At 41.7% G+C, this 22,443-nt stretch overlaps 1 protein-coding gene across 2 annotated transcripts in view; it reads right to left on the bottom strand.

Annotated features, from left to right (window-relative positions):
* LOC124018230 (E3 ubiquitin-protein ligase HERC2-like) overlaps positions 1–22,144 on the bottom strand; it is a 34,654-nt gene extending 12,510 nt beyond the window's left edge. Inside the window, exons 1-9 of one of the 2 annotated variants that reach the window (XM_046333491.1) lie at positions 21,802–22,144; positions 16,969–17,146; positions 16,562–16,723; positions 13,177–13,268; positions 10,997–11,136; positions 7,937–8,121; positions 7,362–7,559; positions 7,033–7,116; positions 6,393–6,534 (exon numbers count right to left, since the gene is read on the bottom strand). In XM_046333491.1, the coding sequence (XP_046189447.1) occupies positions 6,393–6,534; positions 7,033–7,116; positions 7,362–7,559; positions 7,937–8,121; positions 10,997–11,136; positions 13,177–13,268; positions 16,562–16,639 (919 nt within the window). In that variant the 5' untranslated portion in view covers positions 16,640–16,723; positions 16,969–17,146; positions 21,802–22,144. Of the gene's footprint in view, positions 1–6,392; positions 6,535–7,032; positions 7,117–7,361; positions 7,560–7,936; positions 8,125–10,996; positions 11,137–13,176; positions 13,269–16,561; positions 16,724–16,968; positions 17,147–21,801 lie in introns of both variants that reach the window. The other variant, XM_046333490.1, reaches the window with a different exon arrangement.
* Between the last annotated feature and the right edge of the window lie 299 nt (positions 22,145–22,443).

A 22,443-nucleotide genomic window follows, 5' to 3' on the forward strand; every position in this document is an offset into this window, starting at 1 on the left:
CTCAAAAAAATATTTGATACAGAACGCAAAAGAGGAATCTAAGGCCAGGCAGAGCGGAAAATTCCACTAAAGTTGAAACAAAATATTGTTTCTTGTTCTTGGTCAGATGCTTTAGACCAGGGGTGTCAAAGTCAAATGGACGGAGGGCCAAATAAAAAATTTAGCTACAAGCCGAGGGCCGGACTGTTCGAATGTTCATTGAAAATTTTTTAAATGACGCATATAGTCTAGTGAACCTAATTGAACCTACTGAAAACCTAACAAATATATTCCAATATGATCAGATAAATAAAGCAATATTTTCTTATGGCTCTGTCAGTAATCTTTAATTTTCAACAGACACAAAAGACAAATTTCCTTTATATAAAAATCCCCATAACATGAACATTAAATGAAAGAAACCGGTATTCAAGGCACCATCAGTAGCCTATATTTTCTATTTTAGCAAAAGTGGGCTAAATTTACTTCAAAGAAAAAAACAATAATAGCAATTTTCTATCATCCACTCAACTGAAATATTTTTAAAATATAATTGGATTGAAATACAATAAAATAAAGTGCAAAAATCTATTAATCAAAAACAACACTTTGTTTAAGGAGAAGTAACATGCAGTGAAAACAAATATTAAACTTTAACTTTTAAACTTGAACTGAGTAAAAACTCTAAATATGTGATTGCACAGTAATGTTCACTTGTTTGAGGTTGAGGGTGATACTTGGTGGTGTCCCATCTTTTCCACAAGTTCATCAATGTTCGGGGTAAGGCTCTGAGCTGAGGAAATCCTCAGAATTGAGTGGAGGTGTTCAGCAGTAAGTCGACTTCTGTGTGATGTTTTGTTCAAGTTCATCAAAGAAAACAGTTGTTCACACAGGTATGTGCTGCCAAACATAGACAACGTTTGAGCAGCCTGGATGCGCAGCTGGGGCATTGTGTCGGGAGGAAACGGGCGAACTCCGCAGCACCCACTGCCGCATATTTTGCCCTCAGTGCATCATTGCATTGGAGGTCAATCAACTCCATTTGGAGGTTTGGTGGTGAGCTTTCCACGTCAACAGCAAATGGGTTACCGAGCAGTTCCAACCTGCTTTTTGTGCTTCAAAGTCAGCAAATCGGCGTCGAAAGTCAGCGGCAAGCATACCTATTTTATCAGCCAACTGTGCGCTCGGGAACGCACTGGTAGAGAGCTTCTCTTTCATGGTCTGGCAGCTGGGAAAGTGGCTCAAATTTTCTTTCCGCATCTGCGTCTCCCACAGAGTCAGTTTGGTTTTAAATGCCTTCACTGTACTGTACATATCAGAGATGACACGATCCCGACCCTGCAGCTGCAAGTTCATTGCATTCAGATGACTCGTAATGTCACACAGAAAAGCCATTTCACACAGAAACATTTCGTCTCGGAGTTGTGTTGTGTCTTTCCCTTTGCTGTCCAAGAACAGACAAATCTCCTCACGAAGCTCGAAACATCTTTGAAGCACCTTTCCCTGGCTTAGCCATCGCACCTCTGTGTGATAAGGCAAATCACCATGCTCCGTTTCTAACTCCGTCAGAAATGCCTTGAACTGGCGGTGATTCAAACCTTTGGCTCTGATAAAGTTAACTGTGCGTGATGATGCTCATTACATGCTCCATTTTCAAGGCTTTACCGCACAACGCTTCCTGGTGTATGATACAATGATAAGCTGTCAGCTCACCTGTCGCGTTTTCCTCTTGCATCTTTCCCGTATCTTCGCCACCAGTCCGCTCCTGTGTCCACACATCGCAGGTGCTCCGTCGGTTGTCAAACCCACGAGTTTTTCCCAAGGCAGCTCCATCTCATTTACACATCTTGACACCTCTTCATACAAATCATGCCCCGTAGTTGTGCCATGCATAGGACGTAAAGCCAAAACTCCTCTGTCACGCTTAGGCTGGAGTCCACTCCGCGGATGAAAATTGACAACTGGGCAATGTCAGAAATGTCGGTGCTCTCATCCACAGCCAAGGAATATGCAATGAAATCTTTTCCCTTTTCACAAGCTGCTCTTTTAGATTGATGGACAACTGGTCTACTCTCTCGGCAATGGTGTTTCTGCTCAGACTCACATTTAAAAAGAGTTGCCTTTTTTCTGGGCAAACTTCGTCACAAACTTTAATCATGCAGTTTTTGATGAAATCCCCTCCGTAAATGGCCGGGCTGATTTAGCGATCTCTTCTGCCAAAATAAAACTGGCCTTGACAGCAGCCTGGCCTTGTGATTTGGCTTTTTGAACAGAGCCTGTCGAGATTTGAGGCCTCGTTTTAATTCCTCTGCCTTTTGTAGCCTTTGTTCCATGTCCATATTCTTGTTTTTGTCCGCGTGTTTCGTTTCATAATGTCGTCTCAGATTATACTCTTTCAGTACCGCCACACTTTCTCCACACAGAAGACACACAGGTTTTCCAGCTACCTCCGTGAACAAATACTCCGACTCCCACCTTGTTTGAAACCCCCGGTTCTCAGTGTCCACCTTCCGTTTTGCCATTTTTGATGGGTATCTGAAAGTTAATTTTACTGTGATGCTGACAACTGCTGTGCCAATAAATATTGAAATGAAGCAGCCTACTGCTCGGTGCGTCACCGTTGCATTGTGGGAAATGTAGTATTGGTGCGTGTAAAAGATCTGCGGGCTGCCGGCTTGCTGCGGTCTGCGGGCCGGTTCTAATAATAAATCAAGATCATCCCAGGGGCCGTAAAAAACCTTCTCGAGGGCCGGATGTGGCCCGCGGGCCTTGACTCTGACATATGTGCTTTAGACGATAGTCTGAACCTTTATAACGGACACCCCTTAAAACCCTCTGGGGGAGGTTCTAACTAAGATAACATGGAATTGTTTTAACATGGTCAGAACCAAGTATCATTCAGCTATTTCATTTAGAATTTTAGGACCCCTTAAGGTTTAAAACAAAATATATATAAAAAATGTTTTTGATGAAACATTGAATTTGGTCTTACTGCTATTAGCCCATATAAACACATTGAATAACAGATAGTCCTTACTGCTATTAGCCCATAGAAACACATTGAATAACAGACAGTCCTTACTGCTATTAGAAACACATTGAATAACAGATAGTCCTTACTGCTATTAGCCAATAGAAACACATTGAATAACAGATAGTCCTTACTGCTATTAGCCCATAGAAACACATTGAATAACAGATAGTCCTTACTGCTATTAGCCCATAGAAACACATTGAATAACAGACAGTCCTTACTGCTATTAGCCCATAGAAACACATTGAATAACAGATAGTCCTTACTGCTATTAGAAACACATTGAATAACAGATAGTCCTTACTGCTATTAGCCCATAGAAACACATTGAATAACAGATAGTCCTTACTGCTATTAGCCCATAGAAACACATTGAATAACAGATAGTCCTTACTGCTATTAGCCCAAAGAAACACATTGAATAACAGATAGTCCTTACTGCTATTAGAAACACATTGAATAACAGATAGTCCTTACTGCTATTAGCCCATAGAAACACATTGAATAACAGATAGTCCTTACTGCTATTAGCCCATAGAAACACATTGAATAACAGATAGTCCTTACTGCTATTAGCCCATAGAAACACATTGAATAACAGATAGTCCTTACTGCTATTAGCCCAAAGAAACACATTGAATAACAGATAGTCCTTACTGCTATTAGAAACACATTGAATAACAGATAGTCCTTACTGCTATTAGCCCATAGAAACACATTGAATAACAGATAGTCCTTACTGCTATTAGAAACACATTGAATAACAGATAGTCCTTACTGCTATTAGAAACACATTGAATAACAGAAAGTCCTTACTGCTATTAGCCCATAGAAACACATTGAATAACAGATAGTCCTTACTGCTATTAGCCCATAGAAACACATTGAATAACAGAACAAAAATCTAAACACAAATCTAAAGGGATTCTGTTCTTCAGTGTCCTATATCTGATAGCACAGTCATTCCTAACCCCTAACCACATTCCTAACCCCTAACCACATTCCTAACCCCTAACCCCATTCCTAACCCCTAACCCCATTCCTAACCCTAACCCTAACCCCATTCCTAACCCCTAACCCCATTCCTAACCACTAACCCCATTCCTAACCCCTAACCCCATTCCTAACCCCTAACCACATTCCTAACCCTAACCCTAACCCCATTCCTAACCCCTAACCCCATTCCTAACCCCTAACCACATTCCTAACCCCTAACCCCATTCCTAACCCTAACCCTAACCCCATTCCTAACCCCTAACCCCATTCCTAACCCTAACCCTAACCCCATTCCTAACCCCTAACCCCATTCCTAACCCTAACCCTAACCACATTCCTAACCCCTAACCACATTCCTAACCCCAAACCACATTCCTAACCCCTAACCACATTCCTAACCCCTAACCACATTCCTAACCCCAAACCACATTCCTAACCCCAAACCACATTCCTAACCTCAAACCACATTCCTAACCCCTAACCACATTCCTAACCCCTAACCACATTCCTAACACCTAACCACATTCCTAACACCTAACCACATTCCTAACCCCAAACCACATTCCTAACACCTAACCACATTCCTAACCCCAAACCACATTCCTAACCCCTAACCACATTCCTAACCCCTAACCACATTCCTAACACCTAACCACATTCCTAACACCTAACCACATTCCTAACACCTAACCACATTCCTAACACCTAACCACATTCCTAACCCCAAACCACATTCCTAACACCTAACCACATTCCTAACCCCAAACCACATTCCTAACCCCTAACCACATTCCTAACCCCTAACCACAAGCATATTTCCCCAATCCTAATGCTCAGATAAGTCAGAGTGGTGAGAAGCAACACACACCCTCCAGTTACGAAAGTAGACTCCAACAGTACATAGAAAGGAATGTGTGTCACGCTCTCATGAGGATGAACCTAACAACCTACTGAGGAGGAACCTAACAACCTACTGAGGATGAACCTAACAACCTACTGAGGATGAACCTAACAACCTACTGAGGATGAACCTAACAACCTACTGAGGGGGAACCTAACAACCTACTGAGGGGGAACCTAACAACCTACTGAGGATGAACCTAACAACCTACTGAGGATGAACCTAACAACCTACTGAGGATGAACCTAACAACCTACTGAGGATGAACCTAACAACCTACTGAGGGGGAACCTAACAACCTACTGAGGAGGAACCTAACAACCTACTGAGGATGAACCTAACAACCTACTGAGGGGGAACCTAACAACCTACTGAGGAGGAACCTAACAACCTACTGAGGGGGAACCTAACAACCTACTGAGGAGGAACCTAACAACCTACTGAGGAGGAACCTAACAACCTACTGAGGATGAACCTAACAACCTACTGAGGAGGAACCTAACAACCTACTGAGGGGGAACCTAACAACCTACTGAGGAGGAACCTAACAACCTACTGAGGGGGAACCTAACAACCTACTGAGGATGAACCTAACAACCTACTGAGGAGGAACCTAACAACCTACTGAGGATGAACCTAACAACCTACTGAGGAGGAACCTAACAACCTACTGAGGATGAACCTAACAACCTACTGAGGGGGAACCTAACAACCTACTGAGGAGGAACCTAACAACCTACTGAGGGGGAACCTAACAACCTACTGAGGGGGAACCTAACAACCTACTGAGGATGAACCTAACAACCTACTGAGGATGAACCTAACAACCTACTGAGGGGGAACCTAACAACCTACTGAGGGGGAACCTAACAACCTACTGAGGATGAACCTAACAACCTACTGAGGGGGAACCTAACAACCTACTGAGGATGAACCTAACAACCTACTGAGGGGGAACCTAACAACCTACTGAGGATGAACCTAACAACCTACTGAGGATGAACCTAACAACCTACTGAGGATGAACCTAACAACCTACTGAGGAGGAACCTAACAACCTAGACCTGCTGAGGATGAACCTAACAACCTACTGAGGATGAACCTAACAACCTACTGAGGAGGAACCTAACAACCTACTGAGGATGAACCTAACAACCTACTGAGGATGAACCTAACAACCTACTGAGGATGAATCTAACAACCTACTGAGCTGGAAGCTAACAACCTACTGAGCTGGAAGCTAACAACCTACTGAGGATGAACCTAACAACCTACTGAGGAGGAACCTAACAACCTACTGAGGAGGAACCTAACAACCTACTGAGGGGGAACCTAACAACCTACTGAGGGGGAACCTAACAACCTACTGAGGATGAACCTAACAACCTATTGAGGATGAACCTAACAACCTATTGAGGATGAACCTAACAACCTACTGAGGATGAAGCTAACAACCTACTGAGCTGGAAGCTAACAACCTACCCACAAACTTGACCTTCCAGACGCGGTGAGGCAGCAGCAGGCTGTCTGGGCTGAAGGAGCTCATCTTGGCACACATCTGACCAAACACTGACTTGGTCCCGTCTGGACCTGCCAAACCTCCTTTACTACGAGACCGCTTGACCTGGAGGGGGAGGAGGAGAGGAGGAGGAAGAGGAAGATGGTTATCTCTCCAGGCTCTTCCGCTCAGTGCGGTACAGAGTCTGCAGGAGTGATGGGTGTGATGTGTTCAAAGTGACAGCTCCCTCCACCAGGCATCCAGCCAGCCCAGCAGGGGGTCAGTGGCGGCCCAGTGGCCTGGACCGAGGCTCTGGGAGGGGGAATGGCTATACCAGGGGTGCATTCCAAATAGCACCCTATTCCCTATGTAGTGCACTACTTTTGACCCGAACATTATGGGCCCTATAGTAGTGTTTTACAAACGGAATAGGGTGCTATTTGGAACAGACGAGGAACCCAACATCGACTGACATGCACGGTTCACACATCACACAGATATCTGCTTACAACACTGAAACCAGACGAGAGAGAGAGAGACAGAGAGCATTTAGGAGGATTCTCTGAAAGCCTGCTGTTTGCTAGTGTTCATCTGAGTAGGTTTTCCAAATAGTCCGATTCCTACCTGTATCCTGTTGAGTTCCACTACAGGTCCATGCTGTCTGTCTCTCACCATGGTGGCCTGGACTACCTTCCGGAACGCTGCTTCCTGAGGAGAGAAACAACACTGTGCTCAGGACCTAATACAGCTACTGGGGATCCTAGTAAACTACCTCATACAGCTACTGGGGATCCTGGTAAACTACCTAATACCACAAACAGCTACTGGGGATCCTAGTAAACTACCTCATACAGCTACTGGGGATCCTAGTAAACTACCTCATACAGCTACTGGGGATCCTAATAAACTACCTCATACAGCCCATCTCTGTGTGTCTGTTCTAAATGTCCCACCTTGCCCTGTGAGATGAGTATGCCCCGTAGTGTGTTAAACCCTAGGGCAGGTCCGTGTGCGGTCTGCCCCAGCCGGCCCTCCAGATCAAACATGGGGATACAGGGACAGAAGAGCTCCGATATGTGGTGCAGCAGGAGCAGCCTGTTCCTCAGAGACATGATGGGAATCTCCTGGAGGTGGTTGTATTCCATGGGCACCTGGGAGAGAGAGGACACGCGTTAACAACGCACGTTACACCACCCAGGTTACAACAGATTAGAGATCCCCACATTATAAACACAGATTAGAGATCCCCACATTATAACGTCCAGTAGTCACCTGACCAGGTAGTTATAACGTCCAGTAGTCACCTGACCAGGTAGTTATAACGTCCAGTAGTCACCTGACCAGGTAGTTATAACGTCCAGTAATCACCTGTCCAGGTAGTTATAACGTCCAGTAGTCACCTGACCAGGTAGTTATAACGTCCAGTAGTCACCTGACCAGGTAGTTATAACATCCAGTAGTCACCTGACCAGGTAGTTATAACGTCCAGTAGTCACCTGACCAGGTAGTTATAACATCCAGTAGTTACCTGACCAGGAAGTTTCCCTCCATTGGAAGGTTTGGAGGTGGACCAGGCCAGTGTGTGGGCAGAGCCACAGGCCACCCTGTTGATCTTCTTCCCCTGCAACGCAGCGACAAGACGAGGCCTCTGGATGGCGTTAGTGGTCCCGTCTCCCAGCTGGCCCTCGTCATTATCACCCCATGTGTACACTTCTCCTGGGACGGACACAAACACAGCTACAGATACCATGGCACAGACACACTGTAATAGTAGTAATACAGTAGTAGACAGGTGGTAGTAGTAGTAGACAGGTGGTAGTAGACAGGTGGTAGTAGTAGTAGACAGGTGGTAATAGACAGGTGGTAGTAGTAATAGACAGGTGGTAGTAGACAGGTGGTAGTAGTAGTAGACAGGTGGTAGTAGTAGTAGACAGGTGGTAGTAGACAGGTGGTAGTAGTAGTAGACAGGTGGTAATAGACAGGTGGTAGTAGTAATAGACAGGTGGTAGTAGTAGTAGACAGGTGGTAGTAGTAGTAGACAGGTGGTAGTAGTAGTAGACAGGTGGTAGTAGTAGTAGACAGGTGGTAGTAGTAGTAGACAGGTGGTGGTAGACAGGTGGTAATAGTAGTAGACAGGTGGTAGTAGACAGGTGGTAGTAGTAGTAGACAGGTGGTAGTAGACAGGTGGTAATAGTAGTAGACAGGTGGTAGTAGTAGTAGACAGGTGGTAGTAGTAGTAGACAGGTGGTAGTAGTAGTAGACAGGTGGTAGTAGTAGTAGACAGGTGGTGGTAGACAGGTGGTAATAGTAGTAGACAGGTGGTAGTAGACAGGTGGTAGTAGTAGTAGACAGGTGGTAGTAGACAGGTGGTAATAGTAGTAGACAGGTGGTAGTAGTAGTAGACAGGTGGTAGTAGACAGGTGGTAGTAGACAGGTGGTAGTAGTAGTAGACAGGTGGTGGTGGTAGTGGACAGGTGGTAGTAGTAGTAGACAGGTGGTGGTGGTAGTAGACAGGTGGTGGTAGTAGACAGGTGGTGGTGGTAGTAGACAGGTGGTGGTGGTAGTAGACAGGTGGTAATGGTAGTAGACAGGTGGTAGTAGTAGACAGGTGGTGGTGGTAGTAGACAGGTGGTGGTGGTAGTAGACAGGTGGTGGTGGTAGTAGACAGGTGGCAATAGTAGACAGGTGGTAATGGTAGTAGACAGGTGGTAGTAGTAGTAGACAGGTGGTAGTAGTAGTAGTAGACAGGTGGTGGTGGTAGTAGACAGGTGGTAGTAGACAGGTGGTAGTAGACAGGTGGTAGTAGTAGTAGACAGGTGGTAGTAGTAGTAGACAGGTGGTAGTAGACAGGTGGTAATAGTAGTAGACAGGTGGTAGTAGACAGGTGGTAGTAGACAGGTGGTAGTAGTAGTAGACAGGTGGTGGTGGTAGTAGACAGGTGGTGGTGGTAGTAGACAGGTGGTGGTGGTAGTAGACAGGTGGTGGTGGTAGTAGACAGGTGGTAGTAGTAGACAGGTGGTGGTGGTAGTAGACAGGTGGTGGTGGTAGTAGACAGGTGGTGGTGGTAGTAGACAGGTGGCAATAGTAGACAGGTGGTAATGGTAGTAGACAGGTGGTAGTAGTAGTAGACAGGTGGTAGTAGTAGTAGTAGACAGGTGGTGGTGGTAGTACAGGTGGTAGTAGTAGTAGACAGGTGGTAGTAGTAGTAGACAGGTGGTAGTAGTAGTAGACAGGTGGTAGTAGTAGTAGACAGGTGGTTGTAGTAGTAGACAGGTGGTTGTAGTAGACAGGTGGTAGTAGTAGTAGACAGGTGGAGGTAGTAGACAGGTGGTAGTAGTAGACAGGTGGTCGTAGTAGTAGACAGGTGGTCGTAGTAGTAGACAGGTGGTGGTGGTAGTAGACAGGTGGTGGTGGTAGTAGTAGACAGGTGGTTGTAGTAGACAGGTGGTAGTAGTAGTAGACAGGTGGAGGTGGTAGTAGTAGTAGACAGGTGGTAGTAGTAGTAGACAGGTGGAGGTAGTAGACAGGTGGTAGTAGTAGACAGGTGGTAGTAGTAGACAGGTGGTTGTAGTAGACAGGTGGTTGTAGTAGACAGGTGGTTGTAGTAGACAGGTGGTTGTAGTAGACAGGTGGTTGTAGTAGACAGGTGGTAGTAGTAGACAGGTGGTTGTAGTAGACAGGTGGTAGTAGTAGACAGGTGGTTGTAGTAGACAGGTGGTAGTAGTAGACAGGTGGTAGTGGTAGTAGACAGGTGGTAGTGGTAGTAGACAGGTGGTGGTAGTAGACAGGTGGTGGTAGTAGTAGACAGGTGGTGGTAGTAGTAGACAGGTGGTGGTAGTAGTAGACAGGTGGTGGTAGTAGTAGACAGGTGGTGGTAGTAGACAGGTGGTGGTAGTAGTAGACAGGTGGTGGTGGTAGTAGACAGGTGGTGGTGGTAGTAGACAGGTGGTGGTAGTAGACAGGTGGTAGTAGTAGTAGACAGGTGGTAGTAGTAGACAGGTGGTAGTGGTAGTAGACAGGTGGTGGTAGTACAGGTGGTAGTAGTAGTAGACAGGTGGTGGTAGTAGTAGACAGGTGGTGGTAGTAGTAGACAGGTGGTTGTAGTAGACAGGTGGTTGTAGTAGACAGGTGGTTGTAGTAGACAGGTGGTTGTAGTAGTAGACAGGTGGTTGTAGTAGTAGACAGGTGGTTGTAGTAGACAGGTGGTAGTAGTAGTATACAGGTGGTGGTAGTAGACAGGTGGTGGTAGTAGACAGGTGGTAGTAGTAGTAGACAGGTGGTTGTAGTAGACAGGTGGTAGTAGTAGTAGACAGGTGGTAGTGGTAGTAGACAGGTGGTTGTAGTAGACAGGTGGTAGTAGTAGTAGACAGGTGGTTGTAGTAGACAGGTGGTAGTAGTAGTAGACAGGTGGTGGTAGTAGACAGGTGGTGGTAGTAGACAGGTGGTAGTAGTAGTAGACAGGTGGTTGTAGTAGACAGGTGGTAGGGAGGTGTAATTAGGACTTAAATACATCTTGATAGTGTAACCAAACTGTTCAGGAACACCGTTTCAAAACAGACAGAAAACAGATAAATCAGTAATTCCCTACCATCCTCAGTGCAGCAGACACAGTGGAGTGACCCCGTTGCTATGGCAATGACCTTCTTCCCCTGCAGGCCCTGGACCTGTCTGGGTCGCCGTACATGGTCATCAGAACCGTGACCTAGCCGGTGGTAGTCACCTTTACCCCTGAAAACACACACAGATTTATACAGGTGGTAGTCACCTTTACCCCTGAAAACACACAGATTTATACAGGTGGTAGTCACCTTTACCCCTGAAAACACACACAGATTTATACAGGTGGTAGTCACCTTTACCCCTGAAAACACACAGATTTATACAGGTGGTAGTCACCTTTACCCCTGAAAACACACACAGATTTATACAGGTGGTAGTCACCTTTACCCCTGAAAACACACACAGATTTATACAGGTGGTAGTCACCTTTACCCCTGAAAACACACACAGATTTATACAGGTGGTAGTCACCTTTACCCCTGAAAACACACAGATTTATACAGGTGGTAGTCACCTTTACCCCTGAAAACACACACAGATTTATACAGGTGGTAGTCACCTTTACCCCTGAAAACACACACAGATTTATACAGGTGGTAGTCACCTTTACCCCTGAAAACACACAGATTTATACAGGTGGTAGTCACCTTTACTCCTGAAAACACACACAGATTTATACAGGTGGTAGTCACCTTTACCCCTGAAAACACACGTAGATTTATACAGGTGGTAGTCACCTTTACCCCTGAAAACACACAGATTTATACAGGTGGTAGTCACCTTTACCCCTGAAAACACACAGATTTATACAGGCGGTAGTCACCTTTACCCCTGAAAACACACAGATTTATACAGGTGGTAGTCACCGTTACCCGGGTACTTAACCCTAATTAATCCTGTAAAATGCTCTGGATATTAGCGTCTGCTAAATGATGTAATTGCTTACACATGTAAATGCCATATCACAGTCTGCCCTGAGGTATAGTCAGTCTAACAGTTGACCGTGGTCAGGATGTATAGTCAGTCTAACAGTTGACTGTGGTCAGGATGTATAGTCAGTCTAACAGTTGACCGTGGTCAGGATGTATAGTCAGTCTAACAGTTGACCGTGGTCAGGATGTATAGTCAGTCTAACAGTTGACTGTGGTCAGGATGTATAGTCAGTCTAACAGTTGACCGTGGTCAGGATGTATAGTCAGTCTAACAGTTGACCGTGGTCAGGATGTATAGTTAGTCTACTAACAGTTGACCGTGGTCAGGATGTATAGTTAGTCTACTAACAGTTGACCGTGGTAAGGATGTATAGTCAGTCTAACAGTTGACCGTGGTCAGGATGTATAGTCAGTCTAACAGTTGACCGTGGTCAGGATGTATAGTCAGTCTAACAGTTGACCGTGGTCAGGATGTATAGTCAGTCTAACAGTTGACCGTGGTCAGGATGTATAGTCAGTCTAACAGTTGACCGTGGTCAGGATGTATAGTCAGTCTAACAGTTGACCGTGGTCAGGATGTATAGTCAGTCTAACAGTTGACCATGGTCAGGATGTATAGTCAGTCTAACAGTTGACCGTGGTCAGGATGTATAGTCAGTCTAACAGTTGACCGTGGTCAGGATGTATAGTCGGGCTACTAACAGTTGACCGTGGTCAGGATGTATAGTTAGTCTACTAACAGTTGACCGTGGTCAGGATGTATAGTTAGTCTACTAACAGTTGACCGTGGTCAGGATGTATAGTTAGTCTACTAACAGTTGACCGTGGTCAGGATGTATAGTTAGTCTACTAACAGTTGACCGTGGTCAGGATGTATAGTCAGTCTAACAGTTGACCGTGGTCAGGATGTATAGTCAGTCTAACAGTTGACCGTGGTTAGGATGTATAGTCAGTCTAACAGTTGACCGTGGTCAGGATGTATAGTCAGTCTAACAGTTGACCGTGGTCAGGATGTATAGTCAGTCTAACAGTTGACCGTGGTCAGGATGTATAGTCAGTCTACTAACAGTTGATCGTGGTCAGGATGTATAGTCAGTCTAACAGTTGACCGTGGTCAGGATGTATAGTCAGTCTAACAGTTGACCGTGGTCAGGATGTATAGTCAGTCTAACAGTTGACCATGGTCAGGATCTATAGTCAGTCTAACAGTTGACCGTGGTCAGGATGTATAGTCAGTCTAACAGTTGACCGTGGTCAGGAAGTATCGTTTACTCACCAGGTGTAAACTGCTCCAGACTTTGTGAGAGAGACAGAAAACTGGGAGCCACAGTCAACCTTCACCACTCCCAGTCCAGTCAGAGAATCAATCTACAAGCGAGAGAACAGTAACACTGAGACATGAGATGGAAAACACACATCTCGGTAAAGATGGGTAAAGCTGTTAGATCAGTCATGTTGGGGTGACAGTGTGTTCGTTCCAAACAGCACCATATTCCCTCTATAGCGCACTACTCCCGTAGTGCACGGGGGTTGCAAAACTACCAATAGTTTATCTGTTTTTGGTGAATAACAGATCTATATCAACTGTGGTAATATATCCTTAAATAACTTTATTTATTTTCTTAAACTTTATGTCTGCGTCCATATTATGCACACGTTTGTAGGGGATAGCTATATTACAGAAGAGTATTAGGGCCAAGCGAAGAGAAACCACGGTGATGGTCGTGGTACTTTAAAAAACTGGCAAAATGTTCAGAATAAACTCAACATTTAATTTTCAACATTTTATTTAAAGATTAGGGGGTTTGGGAATTAATTATATGTCTCCCTTGCTCCTTGTTGCTGTGCGCGCCACCGTTAATATACCGTAGGTTAGATGACTGGTGAAAATGTACTTCACAATTAGAGTTAGTAATCAGGAAATCGTTGGTCCTTCAGCACACACTAACCATGTGATTATGACACTAACCATGTGATTATCACACTAACCATGTGATTATCACACTAACCATGTGATTATCACACTAACCATGTGATTATCACCACACTAACCATGTATGTGATTATCACCACACTAACCATGTGATTATCACCACACTAACCATGTGATTATCACCACACTAACCATGCGATTATCACCACACTAACCATGCGATTATCACCACACTAACCGTGTGATTATCACCACACTAACCGTGTGATTATCACCACACTAACCGTGTGATATACGACCTGATATACTAACCATGTATGTGATTATCACACTAACCATGTGATTATCACCACACTAACCGTGTGATTATCACCACACTAACCGTGTGATTATCACCACACTAACCGTGTGATTATCACCACACTAACCGTGTGATTATCACCACACTAACCGTGTGATTATCACACTAACCGTGTGATTATCACACTAACCATGTGATTATCACACTAACCATGTTATTATCACACTAACCATGTGATTATCACACTAACCATGTGATTATCACACTAACCATGTGATTATCACACTAACCATGTGATTATCACACTAACCATGTGATTATCACACTAACCATGTGATTATCACACTAACCATGTGATTATCACACTAACCATGTGATTATGACACTAACCATGTGATTATGACACTAACCATGTGATTATGACACTAACCATGTGATTATCACACTAACCATGTGATTATCACACTAACCATGTGATTATGACACTAACCATGTGATTATGACACTAACCATGCGATTATCACACTAACCATGCGATTATGACACTAACCATGCGATTATGACACTAACCATGCGATTATGACTCTAACCATGTGATTATCACACTAACCATGTGATTATCACACTAGCCATGTGATTATCACACTAGCCATGTGATTATCACACTAGCCATGTGATTATCACACTAGCCATGTGATTATCACACTAACCATGTGATTATCACACTAACCATGTGATTATCACACTAACCATGTGATTATCACACTAACCATGTGATTATGACACTAACCATGTGATTATGACACTAACCATGTGATTATCACACTAACCATGTGATTATCACACTAACCATGTTATTATCACACTAACCATGTTATTATCACACTAACCATGTGATTATCACACTAACCATGTGATTACCACACTAACCATGTGATTATGACACTAACCATGTGTTTACCACACTAACCATGTGATTACCACACTAACCATGTGATTACCACACTAACCATGTGATTACCACACTAACCATGTGATTACCACACTAACCATGTGATTACCACACTAACCATGTGATTACCACACTAACCATGTGATTACCACACTAACCATGTGATTATCACACTAACCATGTGATTATGACACTAACCATGTGATTATGACACTAACCATGTGATTATGACACTAACCATGTGATTATGACACTAACCATGTGATTATGACACTAACCATGTGATTATGACACTAACCATGTGATTATGACACTAACCATGTGATTATCACACTAACCATGTGATTATGACACTAACCATGTGATTATGACACTAACCATGTGATTATGACACTAACCATGTGATTATGACACTAACCATGTGATTATCACACTAACCATGTGATTATCACACTAACCATGTGATTATCACACTAACCATGTGATTATCACACTAACCATGTTATCACCACACTAACCATGTGATTATGATACTAACCATGTGATTATCACACTAACCATGTTATTATGACACTAACCATGTGATTATGACACTAACCATGTGATTATCACACTAACCATGTTATTATCACACTAACCATGTGATTATGACACTAACCATGTGATTATCACACTAACCATGTGATTATGACACTAACCATGTGATTATGACACTAACCATGTGATTATGACACTAACCATGTGATTATCACACTAACCATGTGATTATCACACTAACCATGTGATTATCACACTAACCATGTGATTATGACACTAACCATGTGATTATGACACTAACCATGACACTAACCATGTGATTATCACACTAACCATGTGATTATCACACTAACCATGTGATTATGACACTAACCATGTGATTATGACACTAACCATGTGATTATGACACTAACCATGTGATTATGACTCTAACCATGTGATTATCACACTAACCATGCGATTATCACACTAGCCATGTGATTATCACACTAACCATGTGATTATCGCACTAGCCATGTGATTATCGCACTAACCATGTGATTATGACACTAACCATGTGATTATGACACTAACCATGTGATTATGACACTAACCATGTGATTATCACTCTAAACATGTGATTATAGTAGGCTAGTCTGGCTTAGGGGTGTTTTTGGATATTTGTTTCTTTCCTCGGGTCCAGCTCAGCCCCTCTTCCTGCCCCCCTTTACCGTGTGTTTAGAAATAAACCCTGCGTGTTTGATGGTAATTTAGTTGTCTGTGGTTATTTCGTTCTCACTGTTACTTTTTCACTATTATAATTTGCATGAGTTATGTTACAGGTCTGGTTACCGTCCCCCCCGTAGACTCCGGGCCAAAAGGGATTCGTAACGATCCCTGATAGCAGGAATAGATTTGGGATGAAACCTGCGGTGCTAGTGGATGGGTCTGGTCTGTACCTTCATGGGGACCTTGCAGCCGTCGCTGCCGCCCCGCCCAAGCTTGCCATAGTCTCCATCGCCCCAGGACCAGACCATGTCATCGTCAGTCAGACAAAGAGTCTGGGCGTCACCACTACCACACGCCACATCTATCACCCTGTGGCCCTGCAGAGCATCCACCTGGAGAGAGACCCACAACAGAGAGACAGAGATACACTCAGCATCAGGACGTGTTTGTGTGCGTGTGCGTGTGTGTGTGCGCGTGCGCGTGTGTCAGTTAGAGAGTGAGAGAAGTTGAGTGGAGAGATTCGAAGGCGAGGAGAAAAGTTAAAAGAGAAGCGAGGTTGAGGAGAGAAGAACAGTTGAGTGAAGAGGAGATGAGAGAAGAGATTAGAAGTTGAGAGGAGAGGAGAACCACGGCTTACCAGTTTGGGTTTGAGTTGGTCCTCAGAGTCTCCTTGCCCCAGGCGTCCGTAGCGTCCCTTGCCCCAGGTGTAGAGCTCTCCGCTGGCCGTGATGCAGGCACTGTGGGCCCCTCCAGCAGCCACATCCACCACCTCCACCCCCCGTAGGGACTCTATCACGCGCGGACGGTCACACGGGCTAAAAGAGGGGGAGGAGAGGTCACAAGTTTGTATGTCGCTTTACTACAAGCCGAACAATGTTGCTCTTGCAAATCATATGGAAGTTGAGAAGTGTAGCCAACTAACGTGGGGCCCTGCACACTGTGAGAATAAGGTATGTGTGTGTATAAGGTCAACCTTGATCCTATCGTGATTATGGACTCATAAAACATTGTGATATTTATTTATTTTACCAGCTAAGTTGACTGAGAACGCGTTTTTAATTACACCAACGGCCTGGGGAATAGTTACAGGGGAGAGGAGGAGGGATGAATGAGCCAATTGTAAGCTGGGGATGATTAGGTGATTGTGATAGGATGAGGCCCAGATTGGGAATTTAGCCTTCACACCAGGGTTAACACCCCTACTCTTACGATAAAGTGCCATGGGATCTTTAATGACCTCAGAGAGTCAGGACACCAGGGTTAACACCCCTACTCTTACGATAAAGTGCCATGGGATCTTTAATGACCTCAGGGAGTCAGGACACCAGGGTTAACATCCCATCTGAAAGAGGGCACCCTACACAGGGCAGTGTCCCCAATCACTGCCCTGGGGCATTGGGATATTTTTTAGACCAGAGGAAAGAGTGCCTCCTACAGGCCCTCCAACACCACTTCCAGCAGCATCTGGTAATCCAGGGACTGACCAGGGCCAACCCTGCTTAGCTTCAGAGCCAAGTCAGCAGTGGTATGCAGGGTGGTAAGCAGGGTGGTATGCAGGGTGGTATGCTGCTGACCAGGACCAACCCTGCTTATCTTCAGAAGCAAGCCAGCAGTGGTATGCAGGGTGGTATGCAGGGTGGTATGCAGGGTGGTATGCTGCTGGCTATATACACTGGATATACACTGGTTCCTCCTTTAAAACTACAGCACAGCTTACAGGATCCTGCTGTGTGGTACAGCCGAATACACTGGTTCCTCCTTTAAAACTAGTGTGTATAGTGTGTATATAGTATAGTGTGTATATAGTATAGTGTGTATAGTATAGTGTGTATATAGTATAGTAGTGTATATAGTATAGTGTGTATATAGTATAGTGTATATAGTATAGTGTGTATAGTGTGTATATAGTATAGTGTGTATATAGTATAGTGTATATAGTATAGTGTATATAGCTTAGTGTGTATAATGTGTATATAGTATAGTGTATATAGTATAGTGTATATTGTATAGTGTGTATATAGTATAGTGTGTATATAGTATAGTGTGTATAGTATAGTGTGTATAGTATAGTGTATATAGTATAGTGTGTATAATGTGTATATAATAATAATATAATAATAATAATATATGCCATTTAGCAGACGCTTTTATCCAAAGCGACTTACAGTCATGTGTGCATACATTCTACGTATGGGTGGTCCCGGGGATCGAACCCACTACCCTGGCGTTACAAGCGCCATGCTCTACCAACTGAGCTACAGAAGGACCATAGTATATAGTATAGTGTGTATACAGTATAGTGTGTATATAGTATAGTGTATATAATGTGTATATAGTATAGTGTATATAGTATAGTGTGTATAATGTGTATATAGTATAGTGTGTATATAGTATAGTGTATATAGTATAGTGTGTATATAGTATAGTGTGTATAGTTTAGTGTGTATAATGTGTATATAGTATAGTGTATATAGTTTACTGTGTATAATGTGTATATAGTATAGTGTATATAGTATAATGTGTATATAGTATAGTGTATATAGTTTAGTGCATATTGTATAGTGTGTATAATGTGTATATAGTATAGTGTATATAATGTGTATATAGTATAGTGTATATAGTATAGTGTGTATATAGTATAGTGTATATAGTTTAGTGTGTATAATGTGTATATAGTATAGTGTATATAGTATAATGTGTATATAGTATAGTGTATATAGTTTAGTGTATATTGTATAGTGTGTATAATGTGTATATAGTATAGTGTATATAGTTTAGTGCATATTGTATAGTGTGTATAATGTGTATATAGTATAGTGTATATAATGTGTATATAGTATAGTGTATATAGTATAATGTGTATATAGTATAGTGTATATAGTTTAGTGTGTATAATGTGTATATAGTATAGTGTGTATATAGTATAGTGTATATAGTTTAGTGTGTATAATGTGTATATAGTATAGTGTATATAGTTTAGTGTGTATAATGTATATATAGTATAGTGTATATAGTATAGTGTATATAGTATAATGTGTATATAGTATAGTGTATATAGTATAGTGTATATAGTATAGTGTATATAGTTTAGTGTGTATAATGTGTATATAGTATAGTGTGTATAGTTTAGTGTATATTGTATAGTGTGTATAATGTGTATATAGTATAGTGTGTATATAGTATAGTGTATATAGTATAGTGTGTATAATGTGTATATAGTATAGTGTATATAGTATAATGTGTATATAGTATAGTGTATATAGTATGGTGTATATAGTTTAGTGTGTATAATGTGTATATAGTATAGTGTGTATATAGTATAGTGTATATAGTTTAGTGTGTATAATGTGTATATAGTATAGTGTATATAGTTTAGTGTGTATAATGTGTATATAGTATAGTGTATATAGTATAGTGTGTATATAGTATAGTGTGTATATAGTATAGTGTGTATATAGTATAGTGTGTATATAGTATAGTGTGTATAGTTTATTGTGTATATAGTATAGTGTATATAGTATAGTGTATATAGTATAGTGTATATAGTATAGTGTGTATATAGTATAGTGTGTATATAGTATAGTGTGTATATAGTATAGTGTATATAGTATAGTGTGTATATAGTATAGTGTGTATATAGTATAGTGTATATAGTGTGTATATAGTATAGTGTATATAGTTTAGTGTGTATATAGTATAGTGTGTATAGTATAGTGTATATAGTATAGTGTATATAGTATAGTGTGTATAATGTGTATATAGTATAGCGTGTATACAGTATAGTGTGTATATAGTATAGTGTGTATAATGTGTATATAGTATAGTGTATATAGTATAGTGTGTATATAGTATAGTGTGTATATAGTATAGTGTATATAGTATAGTGTATATAGTATAGTGTGTATATAGTATAGTGTGTATAGTTTAGTGTGTATAATGTGTATATAGTATAGTGTATATAGTTTACTGTGTATAATGTGTATATAGTATAGTGTATATAGTATAATGTGTATATAGTATAGTGTATATAGTTTAGTGCATATTGTATAGTGTGTATAATGTGTATATAGTATAGTGTATATAGTATAGTGTGTATATAGTATAGTGTATATAGTTTAGTGTGTATAATGTGTATATAGTATAGTGTATATAGTATAGTGTATATAGTTTAGTGTGTATAATGTGTATATAGTATAGTGTGTATATAGTATAGTGTATATAGTTTAGTGTGTATAATGTGTATATAGTATAGTGTATATAGTTTAGTGTATATAGTTTAGTGTGTATAATGTATATATAGTATAGTGTATATAGTATAGTGTATATAGTATAATGTGTATATAGTATAGTGTATATAGTATAGTGTATATAGTATAGTGTATATAGTATAGTGTATATAGTTTAGTGTGTATAATGTGTATATAGTAGTGTGTATAGTTTAGTGTATATTGTATAGTGTGTATAATGTGTATATAGTATAGTGTGTATATAGTATAGTGTATATAGTATAGTGTGTATAATGTGTATATAGTATAGTGTATATAGTATAATGTGTATATAGTATAGTGTATATAGTATGGTGTATATAGTTTAGTGTGTATAATGTGTATATAGTATAGTGTGTATATAGTATAGTGTATATAGTTTAGTGTGTATAATGTGTATATAGTATAGTGTATATAGTTTAGTGTGTATAATGTGTATATAGTATAGTGTATATATAGTATAGTGTATATAGTATAGTGTGTATATAGTATAGTGTGTATATAGTATAGTGTGTATATAGTATAGTGTGTATATAGTATAGTGTGTATATAGTATAGTGTGTATATAGTATAGTGTGTATATAGTATAGTGTGTATATAGTATAGTGTATATAGTATAGTGTATATAGTATAGTGTATATAGTATAGTGTATATAGTATAGTGTATATAGTATAGTGTATATAGTATAGTGTATATAGTATAGTGTATATAGTATAGTGTATATAGTATAGTGTATATAGTATAGTGTATATAGTTTAGTGTGTATATAGTATAGTGTATATAGTATAGTGTATATAGTGTGTATATAGTATAGTGTATATAGTTTAGTGTGTATATAGTATAGTGTATATAGTATAGTGTATATAGTATAGTGTATATAGTGTGTATATAGTATAGTGTATATAGTTTAGTGTGTATAGTGTATATAGTATAGTGTATATAGTATAGTGTGTATAGTATAGTGTATATAGTATAGTGTATATAGTATAGTGTATATAGTATAGTGTATATAGTATAGTGTATATAGTATAGTGTGTATATAGTATAGTGTATATAGTGTGTATATAGTGTGTATATAGTATAGTGTGTATATAGTATAGTGTATATAGTTTAGTGTGTATAATGTGTATATAGTATAGTGTATATAGTTTAGTGTGTATAATGTGTATATAGTATAGTGTATATATGTTCTGCCCATCCTTACCTCCTGTTGCCGTGTCCCAGTTTTCCGTCCTCAGCCTCTCCCCAGGAGTAGACCTCTCCCTCAGAGGACAGGGCTAGACAGTGTTTCCCTCCGCTGTTCACCGCCACCTTCCTGATGAACACATGCTGGATGGACTCCAGCAGAGTGGGGGTGGACACGGACTCTGTTCCTCCAATACCCAGCCGCCCCCCCGCACCGTACCCTGTAGCATACAACTGGAGGAAGACAGACAACAGTCACATACCGTAGCCTACCAGGACCCCACCAGGCCTCTACCAGGCCTACACCAGGACCCCACCAGGACTCTACCAGAACCCCACCAGGCCTCTACCAGAACCCCACCAGGCCTCTACCAGAACCCCACCAGGCCTCTACCAGAACCCCACCAGGCCTCTACCAGAACCCCACCAGGCCTCTACCAGAACCCCACCAGAACCCCACCAGGACCCTACCAGGCCTCTACCAGGACCCAAACCAGGACCCTACCAGAACCCCACCAGGCCTCTACCAGAACCCCACCAGGCCTCTACCAGGCCTACACCAGGACCCCACCAGGCCTCTACCAGGACCCCACCAGGCCTCTACCAGGCCTCTACCAGGCCTACACCAGGCCCCCACCAGGCCTCTACCAGGCCTACACCA

The sequence above is a fragment of the Oncorhynchus gorbuscha genome, unplaced genomic scaffold (assembly GCF_021184085.1).
Source record: "Oncorhynchus gorbuscha isolate QuinsamMale2020 ecotype Even-year unplaced genomic scaffold, OgorEven_v1.0 Un_scaffold_4398, whole genome shotgun sequence".
Lineage (NCBI taxonomy): Eukaryota > Metazoa > Chordata > Actinopteri > Salmoniformes > Salmonidae > Oncorhynchus > Oncorhynchus gorbuscha.